The following is a 16,975-nucleotide window of genomic DNA, read 5'->3' as shown; positions in this document are numbered from 1 at the left end:
AGAAGTAAAGTCCTGCTGATGGTGCCATCCACCAGCCCACCTACCTCCTAACGTGGTGTGCTTTGCTTGTTTTGTACTTCATCTCTAAACTTGAAAGTGTGACATTTCAACATATCATTAGTTTGCAGAGACGTAAAATGCCCAAAATTTCTTCCTGGTGTCTGGGTCACTCCACAGTGCAGCCCTGCACTGCTGGACAGACTGCTTTTAAAATAAACTCTCTGGATAACTCTCTAATCACAAAGCAACCTGATATTTAAAGTCATGACATTTGTGTTTACTGATTAAAAGTTATTGATTTGTCACATAAAAGGCAGGACAGAGGTCCAAACTGGCCCTAAGTGCCCACTAGTATTGATCTATCCATCAAGGTCAACCACTCATCACATTTATGCCATGTCATTGTAGTTAGATTTGTTTCAACCCAAGGAGAAAACATGACAACAAACTATTGTGCAATCAATCAAAAGGTTTTTTATACGACTGGCAGGTAAAAATCGTATGCTGACACAGTGGAGCAGCACTATAAATAGGCCTACTGCCAGTTTAGTTTCCGCTACAATCCTGCTGCTGTGCTGGGGGAGTTGTAGTAAACAAAAATATAATTTTTGTGCATTTGTGGCTGGACATCATTTAAAATGAATGTACCAGTGGTGGACTTCAGTGCATTCAACCTGAATGACAAGGATGTTGTGGACGATCAGCTTCACGTCTTGAGCAAAGAGTTGAAAACAGCCTTTACAGAAATTGGGTTTGTCTATCTGAAGAACACGGGGATTACCCAAGAGGAGGTGAGAATAAATCTGATCATGCAGGATAGATAGAGGTGCAGTCAGTGTATGATGTGAAAAGTGTCTTTTCTCCTCATTTACATTGATAGATCGACTGTGTTTTGGACTTTTCCAAGAAATTCTTCCAACAGCCAGAGGAGCTGAAGCAGCCCTTCAGCATGAGAAGTTTTTTCTGAGAGTCCTTATCATGGCTGGATGTGCTTAGAGCTTGAAAGGTATGAATCAAAGTGAACACACCACTTACCTTCAGAATTTACAGAACCTAACGTCCTATTTTGTATTAATATTGAACAACTACATTTGTAGGTTGAATCCACGTCAACCTGGAGACCTGAAGGAGGCATTCAACACAAGTATTCTTCACTCTGACATAGTAATGACCCACTGCTGGAGTTTAGCATGAACCATTTCATAATATGAATCTAATTAAAACTTTATTTTCTGTAAATTATGTGGCACATAACCAAGGCTTGTCCTAAAAAAGTCAGGACAGTCCTGATTCTCAAGCATTTATGCCAGCATCCTGACAGGGATGCTGGCATAAATGCTTGAGAACACATCAATTTGACTGAATTTAAATTTTATGAAAATAGATTTTTAAAAGTCATCATTTTCACTTCTCTCTAGGCTGTTCTAGTTTGCATGTAGCTTTTTGCAATTTAGACTGAAAAAATGTATCTGGCTTATTTGTCAAAAAAAAAGAAAGATTTGAGCTGCCTGCCTGAGCATAGCATCAAAAAATTATGATCCGTTCTGTTCCAGGAATGGCCGTCATCGGGGGACCAGGGTTTAAGGAGGCCCACATTTCTTTTTTCCTGCGCTGTAAAGAGCTGTCTTTGAGGATACTGAGGGTGATGGCCCACAGTCTGGATCTGGACCCAGAGCTGATCCTCAGTGCACATCGTCTCATGGGGAGTATGTACAGCTCACTGCACCCAGTAGTACCATTGCAATACTCAATCAGCACCTTTACACTCTACAGAGTTTAAAGGTGCTGATTGAGTGTGATCTTCATATTTATCACTGACTGGAAAAAGGCACCTAATTTGTCCGATATCACAGACGCCTTTTTGCCTGGATTTGCCTGGAAAACTGGATTATGTTGCACAAACTGTTTGGAGAATTATATTTAGGCATTTCTGCCTTATTGGACAGGGACAGTAGACATGAAAAACATGGCAGGGGGGGATGACATGTAGCGAAGGGCCTGGGCTGGAAACAAACCTTGGGTGCCCCTGTTTGGAAGAATTTGGTGGGTATTCTTTGCCTATTTTGGAGCTGTAAGTAGATGGTCCAGTTAATTTCAATCCAGTTAACATCAATAGTTTGAGAGAGAGCTGAGATGGAACTACAGGGCCCAACATGCTGTGTGTTTAACAGTTCCTCAAACCACAGTTTCAGCTGACATGGATAAGGACATGTAATCTGACTTTTCAGTTTTATGCTAAACTATTTTTTATGGTTACTGTTTCTCACTGGCAATGTTATCCACTGTGACTTACAGTGAAAGCAGTTTGCGGTCCAGTTTCTTTCTCAAGAGGCAGGATGGCTGTTAAAAATAGTTGTTGGTTTTGGTTGCCTGATGGTGTCCTGACCACTAAGCCATCATGCCAACGTACCTGAAGTGCAGGTTGAGATCTGGCGATGACCGTGGTGTTGTGTCTCCTGTAGTGGAAGGGAACGGCAGTATGCTGCGAGATCTCTACTACCCACCAGTAAATAGTGCAGGGGTGAAGGAGGGTCAGCTGCGCTGTGGAGAACATTCAGACTTTGGCAGCATCACCCTGGTGTTTCAGGGCCACGACGAAGGCCTGGAGGTACACACACACCATCACTTACCTACACTGAAGACTCAGGCAGAGTAGAAGTGAATAACCTTTGTGTTAATAACCTTTTTCGTGACTTGAATTCCTCCAGCCTCTATTTTGTCATATAAAAAAAAATGTGATGTTGTTAACTGAAGCTCTAATATTATCAGAGATACTCTTTTAACATCTATTATTGTCTAAGTTCATAGCCGTTGTAGTATGGTGTCAAGAGACACTTCGTTTTAAAAAGCAAAGTTTTCCAGGTTGACTGCCTGACAGTTTGATATTTATTTCTGCTGAATCCTTAAGCCTTAAACCTCTGTGACACGTTCTCCTTCAGGTCCTCAGTCGTGCCGGTGAATACATTTCTGTTCCCGTCATACCTGGAACAGTCCTGGTCAACATTGCTGACTTAATGCAGCGCTGGACCAGCGACCTGTTCGTCTCTGCAGTAAGACAACAAGATATTTTTGGTTATTTGTGTTGCACCAATATATATATATATATATATATATATATACACACACACACACACACACACACACACACACACACACACACGTATATATATATATATATATATATATATATATATATATATATATATATATATATGTGTGTGTGTGTGTGTGTGTGTGTGTGTGTATGTATCCCCCTTCATTTTTTTCACTTTTGTATGTTGCAGCTGGAATCATTTAAATTCATTTTCTCTCTTTAATCTATTCTCAGTACCCCATAATGACAAAGTGGAAACAGAATTGTAGAAATTGCAAATTTATTAAAAAGGAAAAACTGAAATATCACACTGACACTAGTGTTCAGACCTTTTGCAACAACACTTGACATTTAGCTCAAGTGCCTCCCATTTCTCTTGATGGTTGCTGAGATGCTTCTACACCTTGATTAGAGTCCACCTGTGGTAAATTAAATTGATTGGACATGATTTGGAAAGGCACACAGCTCTCTATAGAAGGCCTCACAGCTGACAATGCATATCAGAGCAAACACCAAGCCATGAGGAACTGCCTGCAGAGCTCAGAGACAGGATTGTTGGTCATTACAATGACCCTATAAGCACACAGCCAAAACAGCACAGGAGTGGCTTAGGGACAACCTAGTCAATGTCCTAGAGTGGCCCAGCCAGAGCCCTGACTTGAACCCTATCCAACATCTCTGGAGAGACCTGGAAATGGCTGTCCACCGACAGTCCCCATCCAACCTGACCAAGCTTGAGAGGATTTGCAAAGAAGAATGGCAGAAAATCCCCCAATCCAGGTGTGCAAAGTTTGTTGAGTTATACCCAAAAAGACTTGAGGCTGTAATTGCTGCAAAAGGTGCTTCAACTAAGTACTGAGGAAAGAGTCTGAATGCTTGTGTCAATGTGATATTTCAGTTTTTTCTTTTAATGCCATTTCAATAAATTAAAACAGGAACATAAAGTACAGTGAGGTCTCCATAAACTTAATATTGAGCATCACAGACACATCTCTATATTGCAAGGAATATTCTAATAAGACCAGTAGACATAAAAAATAACATAAAGTATAATAAGGCCACTATTTACACAATATTGAGTACCACAGACTTATTTTTATTATACACATTTCTCTAACCTGAGAGCCTCTCACTCTCTGTTTACTCACTGTTTAATCACTACACACTGATTGACAGTGTCAACATCACCCTGACATGGACACAAAACATGGGCAAATGTGATCTGGGGTAACAGCCTGGCTACCTATAATAGAAACAAACAAACAAACAAACAAAAAAAAAAACAACTACAGTAATCCCATAAGATATTTTAGAAATATTTCATAGAAACCACAGTAAAGCTATAAGAACATTATAGGAAATTATATATTACAGGATATTATAGGAAAATTATAGTAATGCTTTTACTGATTTACATGAATATTCTAGTGATACCAACGGACATAAAAATTCCTTTAAGTATAATAAGGACACTTAGAATATCGAGTGCCGCAGACTTACAACAGCATGCAGGAATATTAGAGGAATATTATATACATTTCTTTAACCTGTGAAGCTCTCATTATTTTTTTCCCACAGATGCACAGGGTTTTAAATCCCCCTGCAGGCGACCGGAGGACACGTCAGTCCCTGGTTTTCTTTGCCCAGCCAGACACTGAGGCCATGATAACCTGCTATGACGGCTCCAACAAATACCCTCCAGTTAAAGCAGGCGACTACCTCCTGGAGTGCTTCAGTGCCGTAGTGGATTGAATTTCCATTCCCAATTTCCAGCCTCTTCAAAGACCGCTGTTATATGTTATATGTATGTTATATGTTTAAGAGGTCTAATCCAGAAGGTCGATATAGGCCTGCATTTGTAGGATGAAATTATTCAATATCATCATGGAGAACTGATATTATGCATGTATTATTTTGCAACCAGAATTTTGCCAATTTTGTTAGGACTAACATTTTTCCAAGGACAGCAATATCTGACTGATTCAGACTCTTAACTTTAGAAGCATTTCAATTCAGATGACTTCATGTACAGGTTTTTATTATTTCTATGCCGAGAATATAACTGTGTGCAATACACGAGGCAGATTATTAAATGAGCAGATTAAACTTAATGGCAACAAAAGACAGAAACCACAAATGTGCAAGCTCGTTCATTTTAATGTCCACATTCAAACCCTGTACTTAAGTTGGCATGTTTTACACAAGAAGTTGGACGGTGCACAGATTTCACAAGGGACCCAGAAAAAAAAGACAGTTGTAAATATTTCTGTAGTTTGTACCTGTGGGCTTGTACCCTCGTGACATATCTTGATTTTATTAATTTATTTAGCTCTTCTGCTTCCTATGAAGGAGCGGAAGATGTCAGGACCACCTGTAATTTAATTTATAGTGTTGCAGAATTAAATAAATTGACCATAATTCACTATGAAAAACATTTGGACACAAACTCATACAAACACAGTCACACATGCACACAAACATGCTTATGTACACAACCATTTCAAAATCCACACAGTCGTCACTCTTAACACCAGCAAAATTATATTAAGTTAAACCATTTAAATAAGATTATATGGAAAACTGATTAAACATAATGTTATTCATATTTTTTCTACACAAGAGGCAATACCGAGACAATTCAATTCAATTCTATTTGGCTGTAGAATATAAGGAATGTGCATTCTAAGTAGAAACTTTTATAGCCTTAAAATTGACTACATGTAGGTGACAGAATTGGTGTCGGCTTGTATCAAAAGCAGTAGTAAAAATTAAGATAATGGCAAGATGCACAGTGGTGGCTGAAATTTTTGGCCAAAATCAAAGCCTTATGACAGAAAGAGTGTTGTCTTGTGAATCCAGTAGTTTTACTGTCCTAAGTAAATGTGCCAAAACTCTATTACCACATCAAAAAAAAAAAATAAAACTTTTTACCTGAACAAAATAAAAACATTTCTTAAATAATGTTCTCTACAAGACAATGTCACTGACAATAAACTACAGTGTGTAAAACAAAACATTCACTTGTCTTGCCAACAGCCCTCCCCAAAGCATTTCACATGGAGAACAAAGTTCTACTTGTGATAAAAGATCCAAACAGCAAACACAAAGAGTGGATTGTCCATGGAAAAATTGGACGTGCTCCACTTCAGGTCTTGTTAGATGCAGCTGCTGTGACCAGCTCGCAGAAGAGATTGATGGCAAGTGCCTCCAAATTTGAGGCCCTGAATCATATTTGCTTAAGTGCTTGAAATGCTTAATATTTGGGCATATTTTGGTCAAGTATACTTGTTAATCCTAAAGAAAGTGAGAAAATGGGATTGAGTGCAAAACAAACACACATGCACGCACGCTGGCATCCATACACACAGTTGCTAAGAGTGCACTGACACTGGTACGTCTTGCTGCTTGTGACCAGGCGACAGAGGTTGGTTGTTTTCTGGTAGATCTGGCACTGCTTGACCCACAGGGTTCAATGCTACAGGTTCTGTAACACAGAGATTCACAGAGTCATCATCACCCTGAATCTTGGGTGACTGTGACAGTAGCCTTGAGGTAAGGGTTTATGCACAAAATACTTTTGATTCAGATCCCAATCTAGTTCCAATCAAGCTGAAAAGTAGCCAACAGGGGACTGTGATTGCGAAACTGCCTGGGGTAAATATGGTGTAACTGTGTCATCGAGCATAAAAATAAATAAAGACAGATAACACTGCAAAGTCAGCATACCAACCTTTGACCCCCCCTGGGTTTTGTGAGTTTTGAGCTTTTAGCTTCTCCATGTGTTCTACTGCCTGAAGAGAGAAGAAAAAAATCAGAACCACATAAGATAATTGAGGATCTCTACTCATTTTGAGATGGACGCTTACATGATTCAAGCGTACTGTCCCTTTAAAGTATCCTATAGCATAAAATGCACACATTTGAACTGGGTAAGCGAATCCTTTAGGATTCTGTCTTGAAACTAAATATTCTCATCTTGTTGGTGCAGAATATTTGATACCTGCCCATCTTGGCCACATTAACCTTGCAATGTGAAATGCCCATAAGAGTTTGGGTTGTCATAAAAATAACTCCTTTCTTGGCTATGCCTTATACTGCCCATTACATTGCAGATACTGTATGGTGGCAAAATGTTACATGTCAGCAATGATGTGCACAGGGTCTGCACAATATTAAAATAAATCTAAATTAACAGGTATTCTTGGAATATTTATGGGAAAATGGTATGACACAATGATGCTATGACAAGTGATCAAATAGTTTATGGTCAAACAACAAATGTGTCAATCATACATATCAATCATAAGGGCATGTCAGCTACAATATTTGTGTAAATGTTGGTGTTTCTCTTTGAGTCTTTTATATCCATTACATGCACTATATTGCCAAAAGTATTCGCTTGTCTGCCTTCACATGCATATGAATGTGAGTGACATCCCATTCTTAAACCATAGGATTAAATATGATGTCGGCTCACCCTTTGCAGCTCTAACAGCTTCAACTCTTTTAAGAAGGCTTTCCACAAGGTTTAGGAGTGTGTTTATGGGAGTTTTGGACCATTCTTCCAGAAGTGCATTGGTGAGGTCACACACTGATGTTGGACGAGAAGGCCTGGCTCGCAGTCTCCGCTCTAATTCATCCCAAAGGTGTTCTATCGGGTTGAGGTCAGGACTCTGTGCTGGCCAGTCAAGTTCTTCCACACCAAACTGGCTCATCCATGTCTTTATGGACCTTGCTTTGTGCACTGGTGTGCAGTCATGTTGGAACAGGAAGGGGCCGTCTCCAAACTGTTCCCACAAAGTTGGGAGCATGAAATTGTCCAAAATGTCTTGGTGAGCTGAAGCCTTAAGAGTTCCTTTCACTGGAACTAAGGGGCTGAGCCCAGCTCCCGAAAAACAACCCAACACCATAATCCCCCCTCCACCAAACTTTACACTTTACACAGTCGGACAAGTACCGCTCTCCTGGCAACCGCCAAACCCAGACTCGTCCATCAGATTGCCAGACAGAGAAGCATGATTGGTCACTCCAGAGAACACATCTCCACTGCTCTAGAGGCCAGTGGCAGCGTGCTTTACACCGCTGCATCCGACACTTTGCATTGCACTTGGTGATGTAAGGCTTGAATGCAGCTGCTTGGCCATGGAAACCCATTCCATGAAGCTCTCTACGCACTGTTCTTGAGCTAATCTGAAGATCACATGAAGTTTGGAGGTCTGAAGCTGTTGACTCTGCAGAAAGTTGGCCACCTCTGCGCTCTATGCGCCTCAGCATCCGCTGACCCCGCTCATGACTGGACTTATTGCACAGGTGGCATCCTATCACAGTACCACGCTGGAATCCACTGAGCTCCTGAGAGTGAGCCATTCTTTCACAAATGTTTGTACAAGTAGTCTGCATGCCTAGGTGCTTGATTTGATTGCAGTGATTGGAACACCTGAATTCAATGATTTGGATAGCTGAGTGAATACTTCTGGCAATATAGTGTATGTCCAGGATGGCAGATTTATAGCACTTTGCTAAATGGTGAAGGATGAAATTTTAATGCGGAAGGATTTACAGTAATACAGGTCCAATGTCTTGGACCTTTCGACCAGCTCCTTTAAAAAAAAAAAAAAAAAAAAAAAAAAAAAGTATTTGGTAGTATACCTGCTGTAGCTCCAACTTGTGGCTGTTAAGCTGCTCCTGCTGTCGGTCCAGCTCCTCCCTCTGTTTCTGCAGCTCGGCCGTCTTCTTATTGAGGTCGTTCTCCTCGTTGGCCAGATGTTTCTCAAACTCCTTCAACTCCTCCTCAGTGTAAAATGGGTTTTGCTCCAGAGTCTGGAAGAGGTGAGGTGAATCAGATGAATCATATAATGATTTTTTTTTTTTAAATCACATGATTTTGCATGCTTTTGCATGATTTTGGTGCAAGGGCACCAACCAAATGATGGAGAACTTATTTTAGAATGCCTCTCAATTTAACATGATTCGAAAAGTGTTTTTTAGTAGGAGTTTAGATCAGATTCTAAAAATTTGGGCGACTTCCAAAGTAGCTGTAAGGTTTACAAAGTTATTCATTCATATAGTATGATGGCAACAAGGGCAACCAAATATGGAAAAATTAACTTTACTAACATCATTGCAGTCTGGCAAAATAGATAGTCAATAAGTCAGTCTAACTATCAATAAGTATTGATAGTCAGACTGAATGACCATTCTGTTTACACTCCATTATTCATGAATAATGAATTGCTATAATATCTATCTATCTATCTATCTATCTATCTATCTATATAGATATATAGATATATAGATATATATAATTTTTTTTTTTTTTTTTTTAAAAGGAGTGCATTTCCCAGGTCTGGAATCAGGCTATAATCACAACTCATTCACTGAAAATTTTAAATCCATGGTTGACAAGGAGATCAAGCAGAGGAATTAGTACCCAACAAGTGTTTTTCTCCAGCTTTCCAATTTTCCCAGAGAAGCTCCTCTTTTTTTCTTTCTGCATCTATCACACGTTTCTGTAAAATGCAGCTCTTACCTCCCATTCGTCTGTCTCCATGAACTCCCTCTTATTACTGGCCGCCAGGAACTCATCCAGTGACACCAGTCGGTCTTTGTTGGTGTCCACCTGAACATCAAGACATGAAGCTTCTTTAATAAAGGCTCACACCATCATCTGGCTGTGTTGAAGACTTATCAGCAAGCCTCAATCCCTGCACACCCACACCATCTTAGTCCTTTCACCACCCCCAATGCACTCTGTTCCTACAACTGTTTCTGTTAATTACCATCCAGTTTATCCTTACCTGGTGTCTTCACATAATCTCACACTTCTCACAATCATTATACTCTACCACTTTGATGGTATAGAGTACAATGATTGGTATGCACAAGGAAGGCTTTCTCTGTTTGTCCATCAAACATGATAATTTATGGGTCTGATCATCATGTTAAAGCATTTAAACAAGTGTGTTCATTTGGACACAGATGTACCAAAGTGCTTGCTGGTGGAGCTAGAGGAAAGGTCATGGGGTCACCAGAATTGACAGGTGTCATCCTCTCAGGAAATTTCATGGCATTCTATTAAATATGTTTTGAATGGAACCTAACTGCTGACCGAAAGACATGATTTAGACATGATTTTTTAACATGATTTAGCAACATTAGTGCAGAGCTGTTTAGATCATTATTGTTGCAAACAAATCTATATGCTTGCACTTTGTGTGTGTGTGTGTGTGTGTGTGTGTGTGTGTGTGTGCTATGTGAGAGACAATTCATGTTTGCTGTCATAATGTAGTGGCTCACCTCATTCATAACATGCTCTCTCATTCGCAGTCTCTCCTCCTCCATCTCCACCATGTCATCTTCTTCACGAGTGGGGTCATAGACCTTCTCCAGCTTGAACCCAAAAACACAAATAATGTCTCAGGTGAGGAAGAAATTCAGAGGAAAATTCACATAACATACACTATGCTGCATTACACACACACACACACATTTACCCAAACAGAACCTAAAAGGCTTCTTCATTAACATATAATCTTGACACAATGTAAATACCTCTTTAGTGAAGAGTGCTTCAAGCTCGTTCTCATCCAAGTAGCCATCTCCGTTGTTATCTGCAACATGTAAATGACTAGAATGAACAGACCACTTCATCAATGAATAATATCACAGGTCATGTTCAACACTGACCATTAGCTGAATTCCTGGTCTTTTGTATAGCACCCCCACACAGATCCCCAGGACCTCATTTCTTAAAGAACCTTATTTTTTCATTTCCACTGTTTATATTTCAATTGGAAAGGTAAAATGAGCTAACTAATAAGCTAGCACATTTCTGTTACACATTAGATGTGTGGTTACCATGCAGTTTGAAGAAAGTCTTGGGATCAAAGTCATTTGGGTCCAAACCATCTGCCTCCTCCCATACCTCCTTCAGCTGGTCCCTACTACCCTGTGTGAGCATAGGCACACACACACACACACACACACACACACATGTGCAAACACACTAGGGTTGGTGTCAATTCACTTTTAATTCCATCTCACCATTTCCTTGGGTATTTCCTTCCAAATTCGAATGATTTTCTCCTTTCTTATTCTTGTATTTTACTGGCAGCTGGCATCCATATTATGTGGGATTACTGCCACCTACTGGCTTGTGCTTTTCTTGTGCGTACCACAGGTGTTGGCTGGATTTCCGTAAATTGTTAAATGTGATCCTACATCCTCTTTCTTCATCTAATTTCAAGATTCCTTTAACTGTAAATTTCTGTTTTCTAATCTTTGACATCCTAGTCTCTATTAATCCTTCCCCAACAATCTATATAATCTATATAAACATCTATATAAACAAGAAATGCTCAGGTGACCATTCTTCCTGATATTGCTCAGATAATCCCATCAGATGTTTCCCCCAACAATATGAGTCTCTGGTTCAACCCAATACCTCAAATACTCTTTCCATGAGAAATGTACCATATTAAGCTAGCCAAAACAGTAACTTTAAAATAAATGCTCAACCTTTAACAAACAAGTTACAATCTCTATTTACATATTTTAATTAATGAACTGAACTGAAATCTAATTGAAAGCCAGTCCTGACAGACATGTGGTTTGACTATCCAACACCGCTGATATGAAATCAGCCTGGAAACAGGAGGCATCTTACAGGGTGGTTGACTTTGGGGTGGTCGGCATGTTTCCTCTTCATCTCGTTGTAATGCTCTTCCTCCTTCTTGCGGTGCTCCTCATCCATGTTCTTCAGGCGCTCCTTCCGCTCATGCTCCTTCATCATCTCGTACCTCTTGAACTCCTCATGGCGCTCCTTGTCATAGTTCTCCAGGTCATTGGTGGCCTTCAGCCATGGTCAGAGGAAAGAGAGAAAATAAAGGAGAAGAAAAGTTAAAATGGAGAAGTCAGGCCTGGACTGTATACCCGATGATTCAATCACTTTTCTAGGATTGACAGGTTACAGCAAACTGTGCAATCCTCAGATATTTAGATAGATAGAGTTTTTATTCATAGTTGACCCAGGACAGGCGGATTTAATGCAGTGATGCACCAGGCAAGGGTTTCAATCAGTCATCAGCATGCTCCATGTGGCAAGTTCAGGCAGTGCAAACTACATTATGGACCTGAGGCGGTATGCTTAATGTGTCTTATGTGTGCTGATCAAATATTATGGCATCTCTATTCTTCCGCATAGAGACAAACTGCAGTTATTGCATTGGTGGTGAAAGACATAAACATGACATCAGTGCTTATGATGTCAAATGATGATGATGATGTCAAATAATATCAAAGTGAATGGCTGCTATCTTTAAGTCCCGACTGATCATTTGTTTTCATTAGATTTGAGTCTCAGAACATTGCTTTCTGCTGGTTGTGGTTGGATAATACCGGTTAATCTTTATTCTTGTAGCCCTGAGAGGTTAACAATATCAGGGGCGTAGCATACATGGTTAGATTATTCCGTGCTTCACATAATAACCTCACAGACAAAGTGTTAGTGATACATTGCCATTTCACCAAGCCATTCAAAGGCACCGATGATAAATGATGGACTGTATAAATAAAGCCTTACCACCCCCAAATTAGTGTCAATACACATGCAAATGACCGGAAACTCCTAAAACTAGAAACACATGCAAACGCTGGTTGTGCAAGGAGGATCATTCCACCATTGAGCATACATCCCTGTTGTGTGTGTGTGTGTGTTTTTCCAGCTTAATCAACCCCTCTGCATATGAAGGTCTCCCAAAACTGACTGGGAATTTACCTCTGGCAAGCCAGCCTTCTCCAACAAAGCACAAAAAGCTGTGAATGCTCCAATGCCTCCATGTAATTACATCTAAAAGCGAAAAGGCCAGATTGATTAATGCAGCTGACATGACAGCCGGCAGAAAACAAAGTAACAAAGTCAGGAAACCGGAGCATCTCAGCGGTAAAATGGTCCAGAAAAACCCACTTCTCTTTCCGGCACCTGTGATTCTCTACACTAGATTTATCCTCTGATGTAATTACAGAAATTATACCACAGAAGGTGCTCTTTACTGTGATAACGGATATGTTGGTGATACAGCTAGGTACCCATTAAGACAGTAAATAATGTCTCCAGGAGTAATATCATTATTATAAAATGGTTACAACATGTATAATGGGCCAATAATGCAACTGTTAAAAAATCTAGTACATATTTTAAATAAACTACTATTAGAGGATTGAATGTTGAAACCACGTGTGTTTGCCAAATGTGTATGTGGCAGTGATGTGTTGCCCAAACCTTCCACTGTGTGCTGTTTAAACACCTTGAAGCATAAACACCTGTGGTTGTTTTTCCTCTCAGATGAGTCATCTTAAAAAGGGTTATTACAGCTCTTGCGGTTTTTCACTTGGAACTGTTGATTATATTGGCACCCAGGGACAATTTTGGTACTGGGACAATGATTTCGAGATGACTCATACAAATACACTATGTCACGATCTACAGTCAGAAGAGTTTCTCTGTATTGGTTTGATTAGGACATATAAAACGTGTCTGTCATATTTTATAGAAGTGAGGAGCCACTGCTGCTGCATAAATCTGGGGACCACAGCTTTTTAAAATATCTGATCTACTACAGTAAAGCTCTATTTTATGTGCATTAGGCAGCGTTCTGATGTTTACTATTAAGATAACATACCGATTTGATGAGCCGGTCCAGGTCTTCCACCTCAAAGGTGTGTGGGTTCATGTGGTTGAGGTACTCAAACTGTTTCAGCAAGGCCTGGTGGTCCACTGTTTTGTCTGGAAGGAGCGGGGTGACAGGGTGACAATAAAGTGTGACAGTCAACAGGAAGCTGAATTGCGTCATTTGCTAGGGAAAAAATAGTGAATAAATTTCTCTTACCCATGTACTTCCCTAACACTCACAGTGATTCAACCCAAACCTACACACAGCCAAAAATGAGCCCAGAAACTTTGCTGACTTTACATACAACTCACATAACACACATAACGTAAAGAAGCATTATGTATTTGTGAGAGCATTAGCAGCACATTCCTGAATTATCTTCAGTATTTTAGTTGATTAGTTCAATTTATTTCGTATTCTGCCCATCTCCCAGAGTATGTCACACACCCTTAAACTTGCACCATTATCTTGCACAATGCCTTTCCCTTTGTGGTTTTCATCCTCAAATGATGATGGCCACTGGTTTCATCCTGTTCTAATGTTCTTTACAGTAAAGCCATCAATTAGCTGTTGCATTATTGCATTTCAATAAATCTTTTTTGTTTTCCATTCAACAGACACACAGCATGAAGCCACGTCCGCTGTCTGAGTGTCGACGAATTGTGTCACTTTCCTGTGTCTTAATATTCACTTCCCAAATATGGTCATGTAATCACCCCACTGTTCTGGTACATTAAAAATTTCTTTTACAGCTTTGACAAATACTGGCACCATATCAACAACAATCAATAGATAGGCTGATGGCCAGTACGGGGTACATACCGTTCCCTCCCTGAATGTCTTGTTTGGCTTTGATCAGCATCCGCAACCTGCTCACCTCCTGCCTCTTCAGCTCGTCCAGCTTGGTCCGCACATGGTGGCTGACAAAGTCCAGCTCTTTGGCAAGCTTGCCTGCCTACAAGCAGAAAAACAACATCCCACAATCCAGTACAAAGTGCTCATGCCAACAAAGAGCTTGTGTGAAAACAGCTAAATATGACAGGCTAGTATGCAGCTGTAGCTGACCTTGATGTCTTCCATGTTAGTGTTGTGGAGCTTCTCTCTAAAGTGGCTGTCTTTTTCCAAGAAGTCAATGACTTCCTTGAGGTAACGGTCATAGTGCAGTCCAGTGTCCTGACACATAAAACCAAAATACACATCATTGTGAGTTGTTAGCACAAAGAGGAAGAAATCTGAGATCTTTCACCTGACCATATTCATCTTGAATGAGAGCTCAGAGAATCCTGCTGGGTGACTTTACTTGACATTCATAGTGCTTATATTTTGTTGAGCATGTTACAACCTCAAGCAAACAATGTGTTTCAGTTTCTGTTCAATCTTATACAATAAATAGGTATGCCTTCCTTTTATGTGAAACAGAGCAGCTCTGTTTGAAACACTCTCCCTTGTTGGGATGACTGGGAGGTGCTAACAGAGGTAACTAAAGAGACCCAGTTGTAAATGTGCTAGGCCTCACACCTATAATACAGACAATACATACATTGTTGTATGAAAGTGTGCCTGCAACTCACAGCACTCTGTGGTGGCTCCAGTTTCTCCTCTGGAAGCTCTGCCTTGGTCTTGTCCACAGCTATAGGCACTGACTGGATGCACAGCCACAGGCTCAGTAGAACCAGCCCACAATGGACCAAAGCTTTACTCCTACACATCTGGGTCCAAACAGGAACAAACACAACAACAGGAGGTGATTTGACTTCATCAACATATTTATGGTGTAACAGAGCCTGTCCACTACAACTAGAAAATACAGCAAGGATTCTGAAGTCTTCAATAAGGGAAAGGCCTAAATGTCCAGTGTGGTTGGGGGCTTTGTCGTCCTCAAATTTCCATAGCTTGAAATAGGGTACAAGTCAAACTTCATCCAGAGAGAATGTGTCAAGAGGTTAAGCAAGTTAATCTTAATCTGAAAAGCAAGCTCTCTGCCTCAGGCAAAGGACTGGACTACGCACGTGCTTGTTGGATAAAGCCAGCCATAGCATGCCGGTGTTAACTATTCCTCTACCATGTTTTTACAACTTGGAAAACTGTTGCCAACCTGTAAGTCGCATCTGTCGGCAAAATATATATGTACAAAAATATAGGCATATTTGTAAAAATTCTAATTTTGTGAGGACTGCAACTCCTTGTGTCCTAAAAGTGGACTGGCTGTGTCAGGTGGAAAGCAGGATAACGTTAAATCTCTGACTTGAGCTGGAAAAGCTGCAGACCAAGCATTAGCGTGCAAATTATAATCTCTACTGTAACATAATTCCAGTAATTTAACACTCACTTGTACCTCCTCTGTTTTTTCGTTCTCGGCGCTTTGGGAGCGTTTAGTAATCCTGGAAGTGTTGCAGAACTGGAGCTTGTTTACAGCTGTCATGTACCAATACAAGCCACAACCTACAGAAAAGATTGTATTTACCATGGCAACGCCCCGCCCTCAGCTCTCCTTATTGGGTGGAAAAAGTGTACTTTTGCTGTAGAAGAGTCGCGTTGGCTCATGATTGGGTGATCGGCATGCCAATCAAACCGTGTCCGAGCTGCGGTTTAAGGTGCGTTGAGACAAACTGTACGTGGCGTTAACAAACCCTCGTTTCACCCGTGGAGGGTGGAGTTAGTGGTTGATGTATGTCTGCACCGCCCACAAAAACTTGAAATGCAGCTGATGTGCAATGGGGGAAGGCAAATACAACAATTACATCAACCCAGAGGAAAAATCTATAACAATGAAGTTAATTAAATTAATTTACTCGTTTGACATCTAGGTTACTGTTGAATATTTTCTTTTCCTGGTATTTAGACAAATCTAATGGCACACCTGCCTCCATTGCGAAGGCACACCTTGCCACACCGGCTGAGAGTGACATTGTGAATGAATGAATGAATGAATGAATGAATGAATGAATGAATGAACAAACAAAAAATAAAGAAACAAATAAATACTACAACATGCAATTCAGCACAATTTAATTGTCAGCACTAATAAATGTTAGTTGCTGTGCACCCGATGTGTCATTCATTTTGATGTGTCCAAGAAAATGGTCAACATATTCGTTTTTAATGCACATAGCTTGCACTCATTCAAATTATATTATGGACATTGTAAACTCGCTTTCCTCTTATGCGGGCAAGTAGCCTACATCCAAAATAAAGTTTAGCTTCGCAAAAC

General features: G+C 40.2%; 1 protein-coding gene and 1 pseudogene across 2 annotated transcripts; one reads left to right on the top strand and one right to left on the bottom strand.

The window, feature by feature from the left end:
* Positions 1-638: 638 nt before the first annotated feature.
* On the top strand, positions 639-5,205 carry LOC115360527 (2-oxoglutarate-dependent dioxygenase htyE-like; annotated as a pseudogene).
* Positions 5,206-5,233: 28 nt separating this feature from the next.
* Positions 5,234-16,178, bottom strand: LOC115360514 (nucleobindin-2). 2 transcript variants are annotated; one of them, XM_030053477.1, is made up of 13 exons: positions 16,094-16,178; positions 15,336-15,473; positions 14,830-14,937; positions 14,587-14,719; positions 13,774-13,877; positions 11,760-11,945; positions 10,952-11,042; positions 10,646-10,704; positions 10,391-10,483; positions 9,624-9,713; positions 8,744-8,914; positions 6,825-6,885; positions 5,234-6,578 (listed from the first exon to the last, which is right to left on the bottom strand). In XM_030053477.1, the coding sequence occupies exons 2-13, from the start codon at positions 15,471-15,473 to the stop codon at positions 6,466-6,468; spliced, it is 1,347 nt and encodes a 448-aa protein (XP_029909337.1). In that variant the 5' UTR covers positions 16,094-16,178; the 3' UTR covers positions 5,234-6,465. The 2 variants fall into 2 exon arrangements, with proteins under 2 accessions (XP_029909337.1, XP_029909338.1); XM_030053478.1 differs by having other exon boundaries at positions 16,100-16,176.
* Between the last annotated feature and the right edge of the window lie 797 nt (positions 16,179-16,975).

The sequence above is a fragment of the Myripristis murdjan genome, chromosome 6 (genome assembly GCF_902150065.1).
Source record: "Myripristis murdjan chromosome 6, fMyrMur1.1, whole genome shotgun sequence".
NCBI classification, from domain to species: domain Eukaryota; kingdom Metazoa; phylum Chordata; class Actinopteri; order Holocentriformes; family Holocentridae; genus Myripristis; species Myripristis murdjan.
The sequence above is the reverse complement of the archived record's forward strand: the minus strand, read 5'-3'. Positions and strand labels throughout refer to the sequence as shown.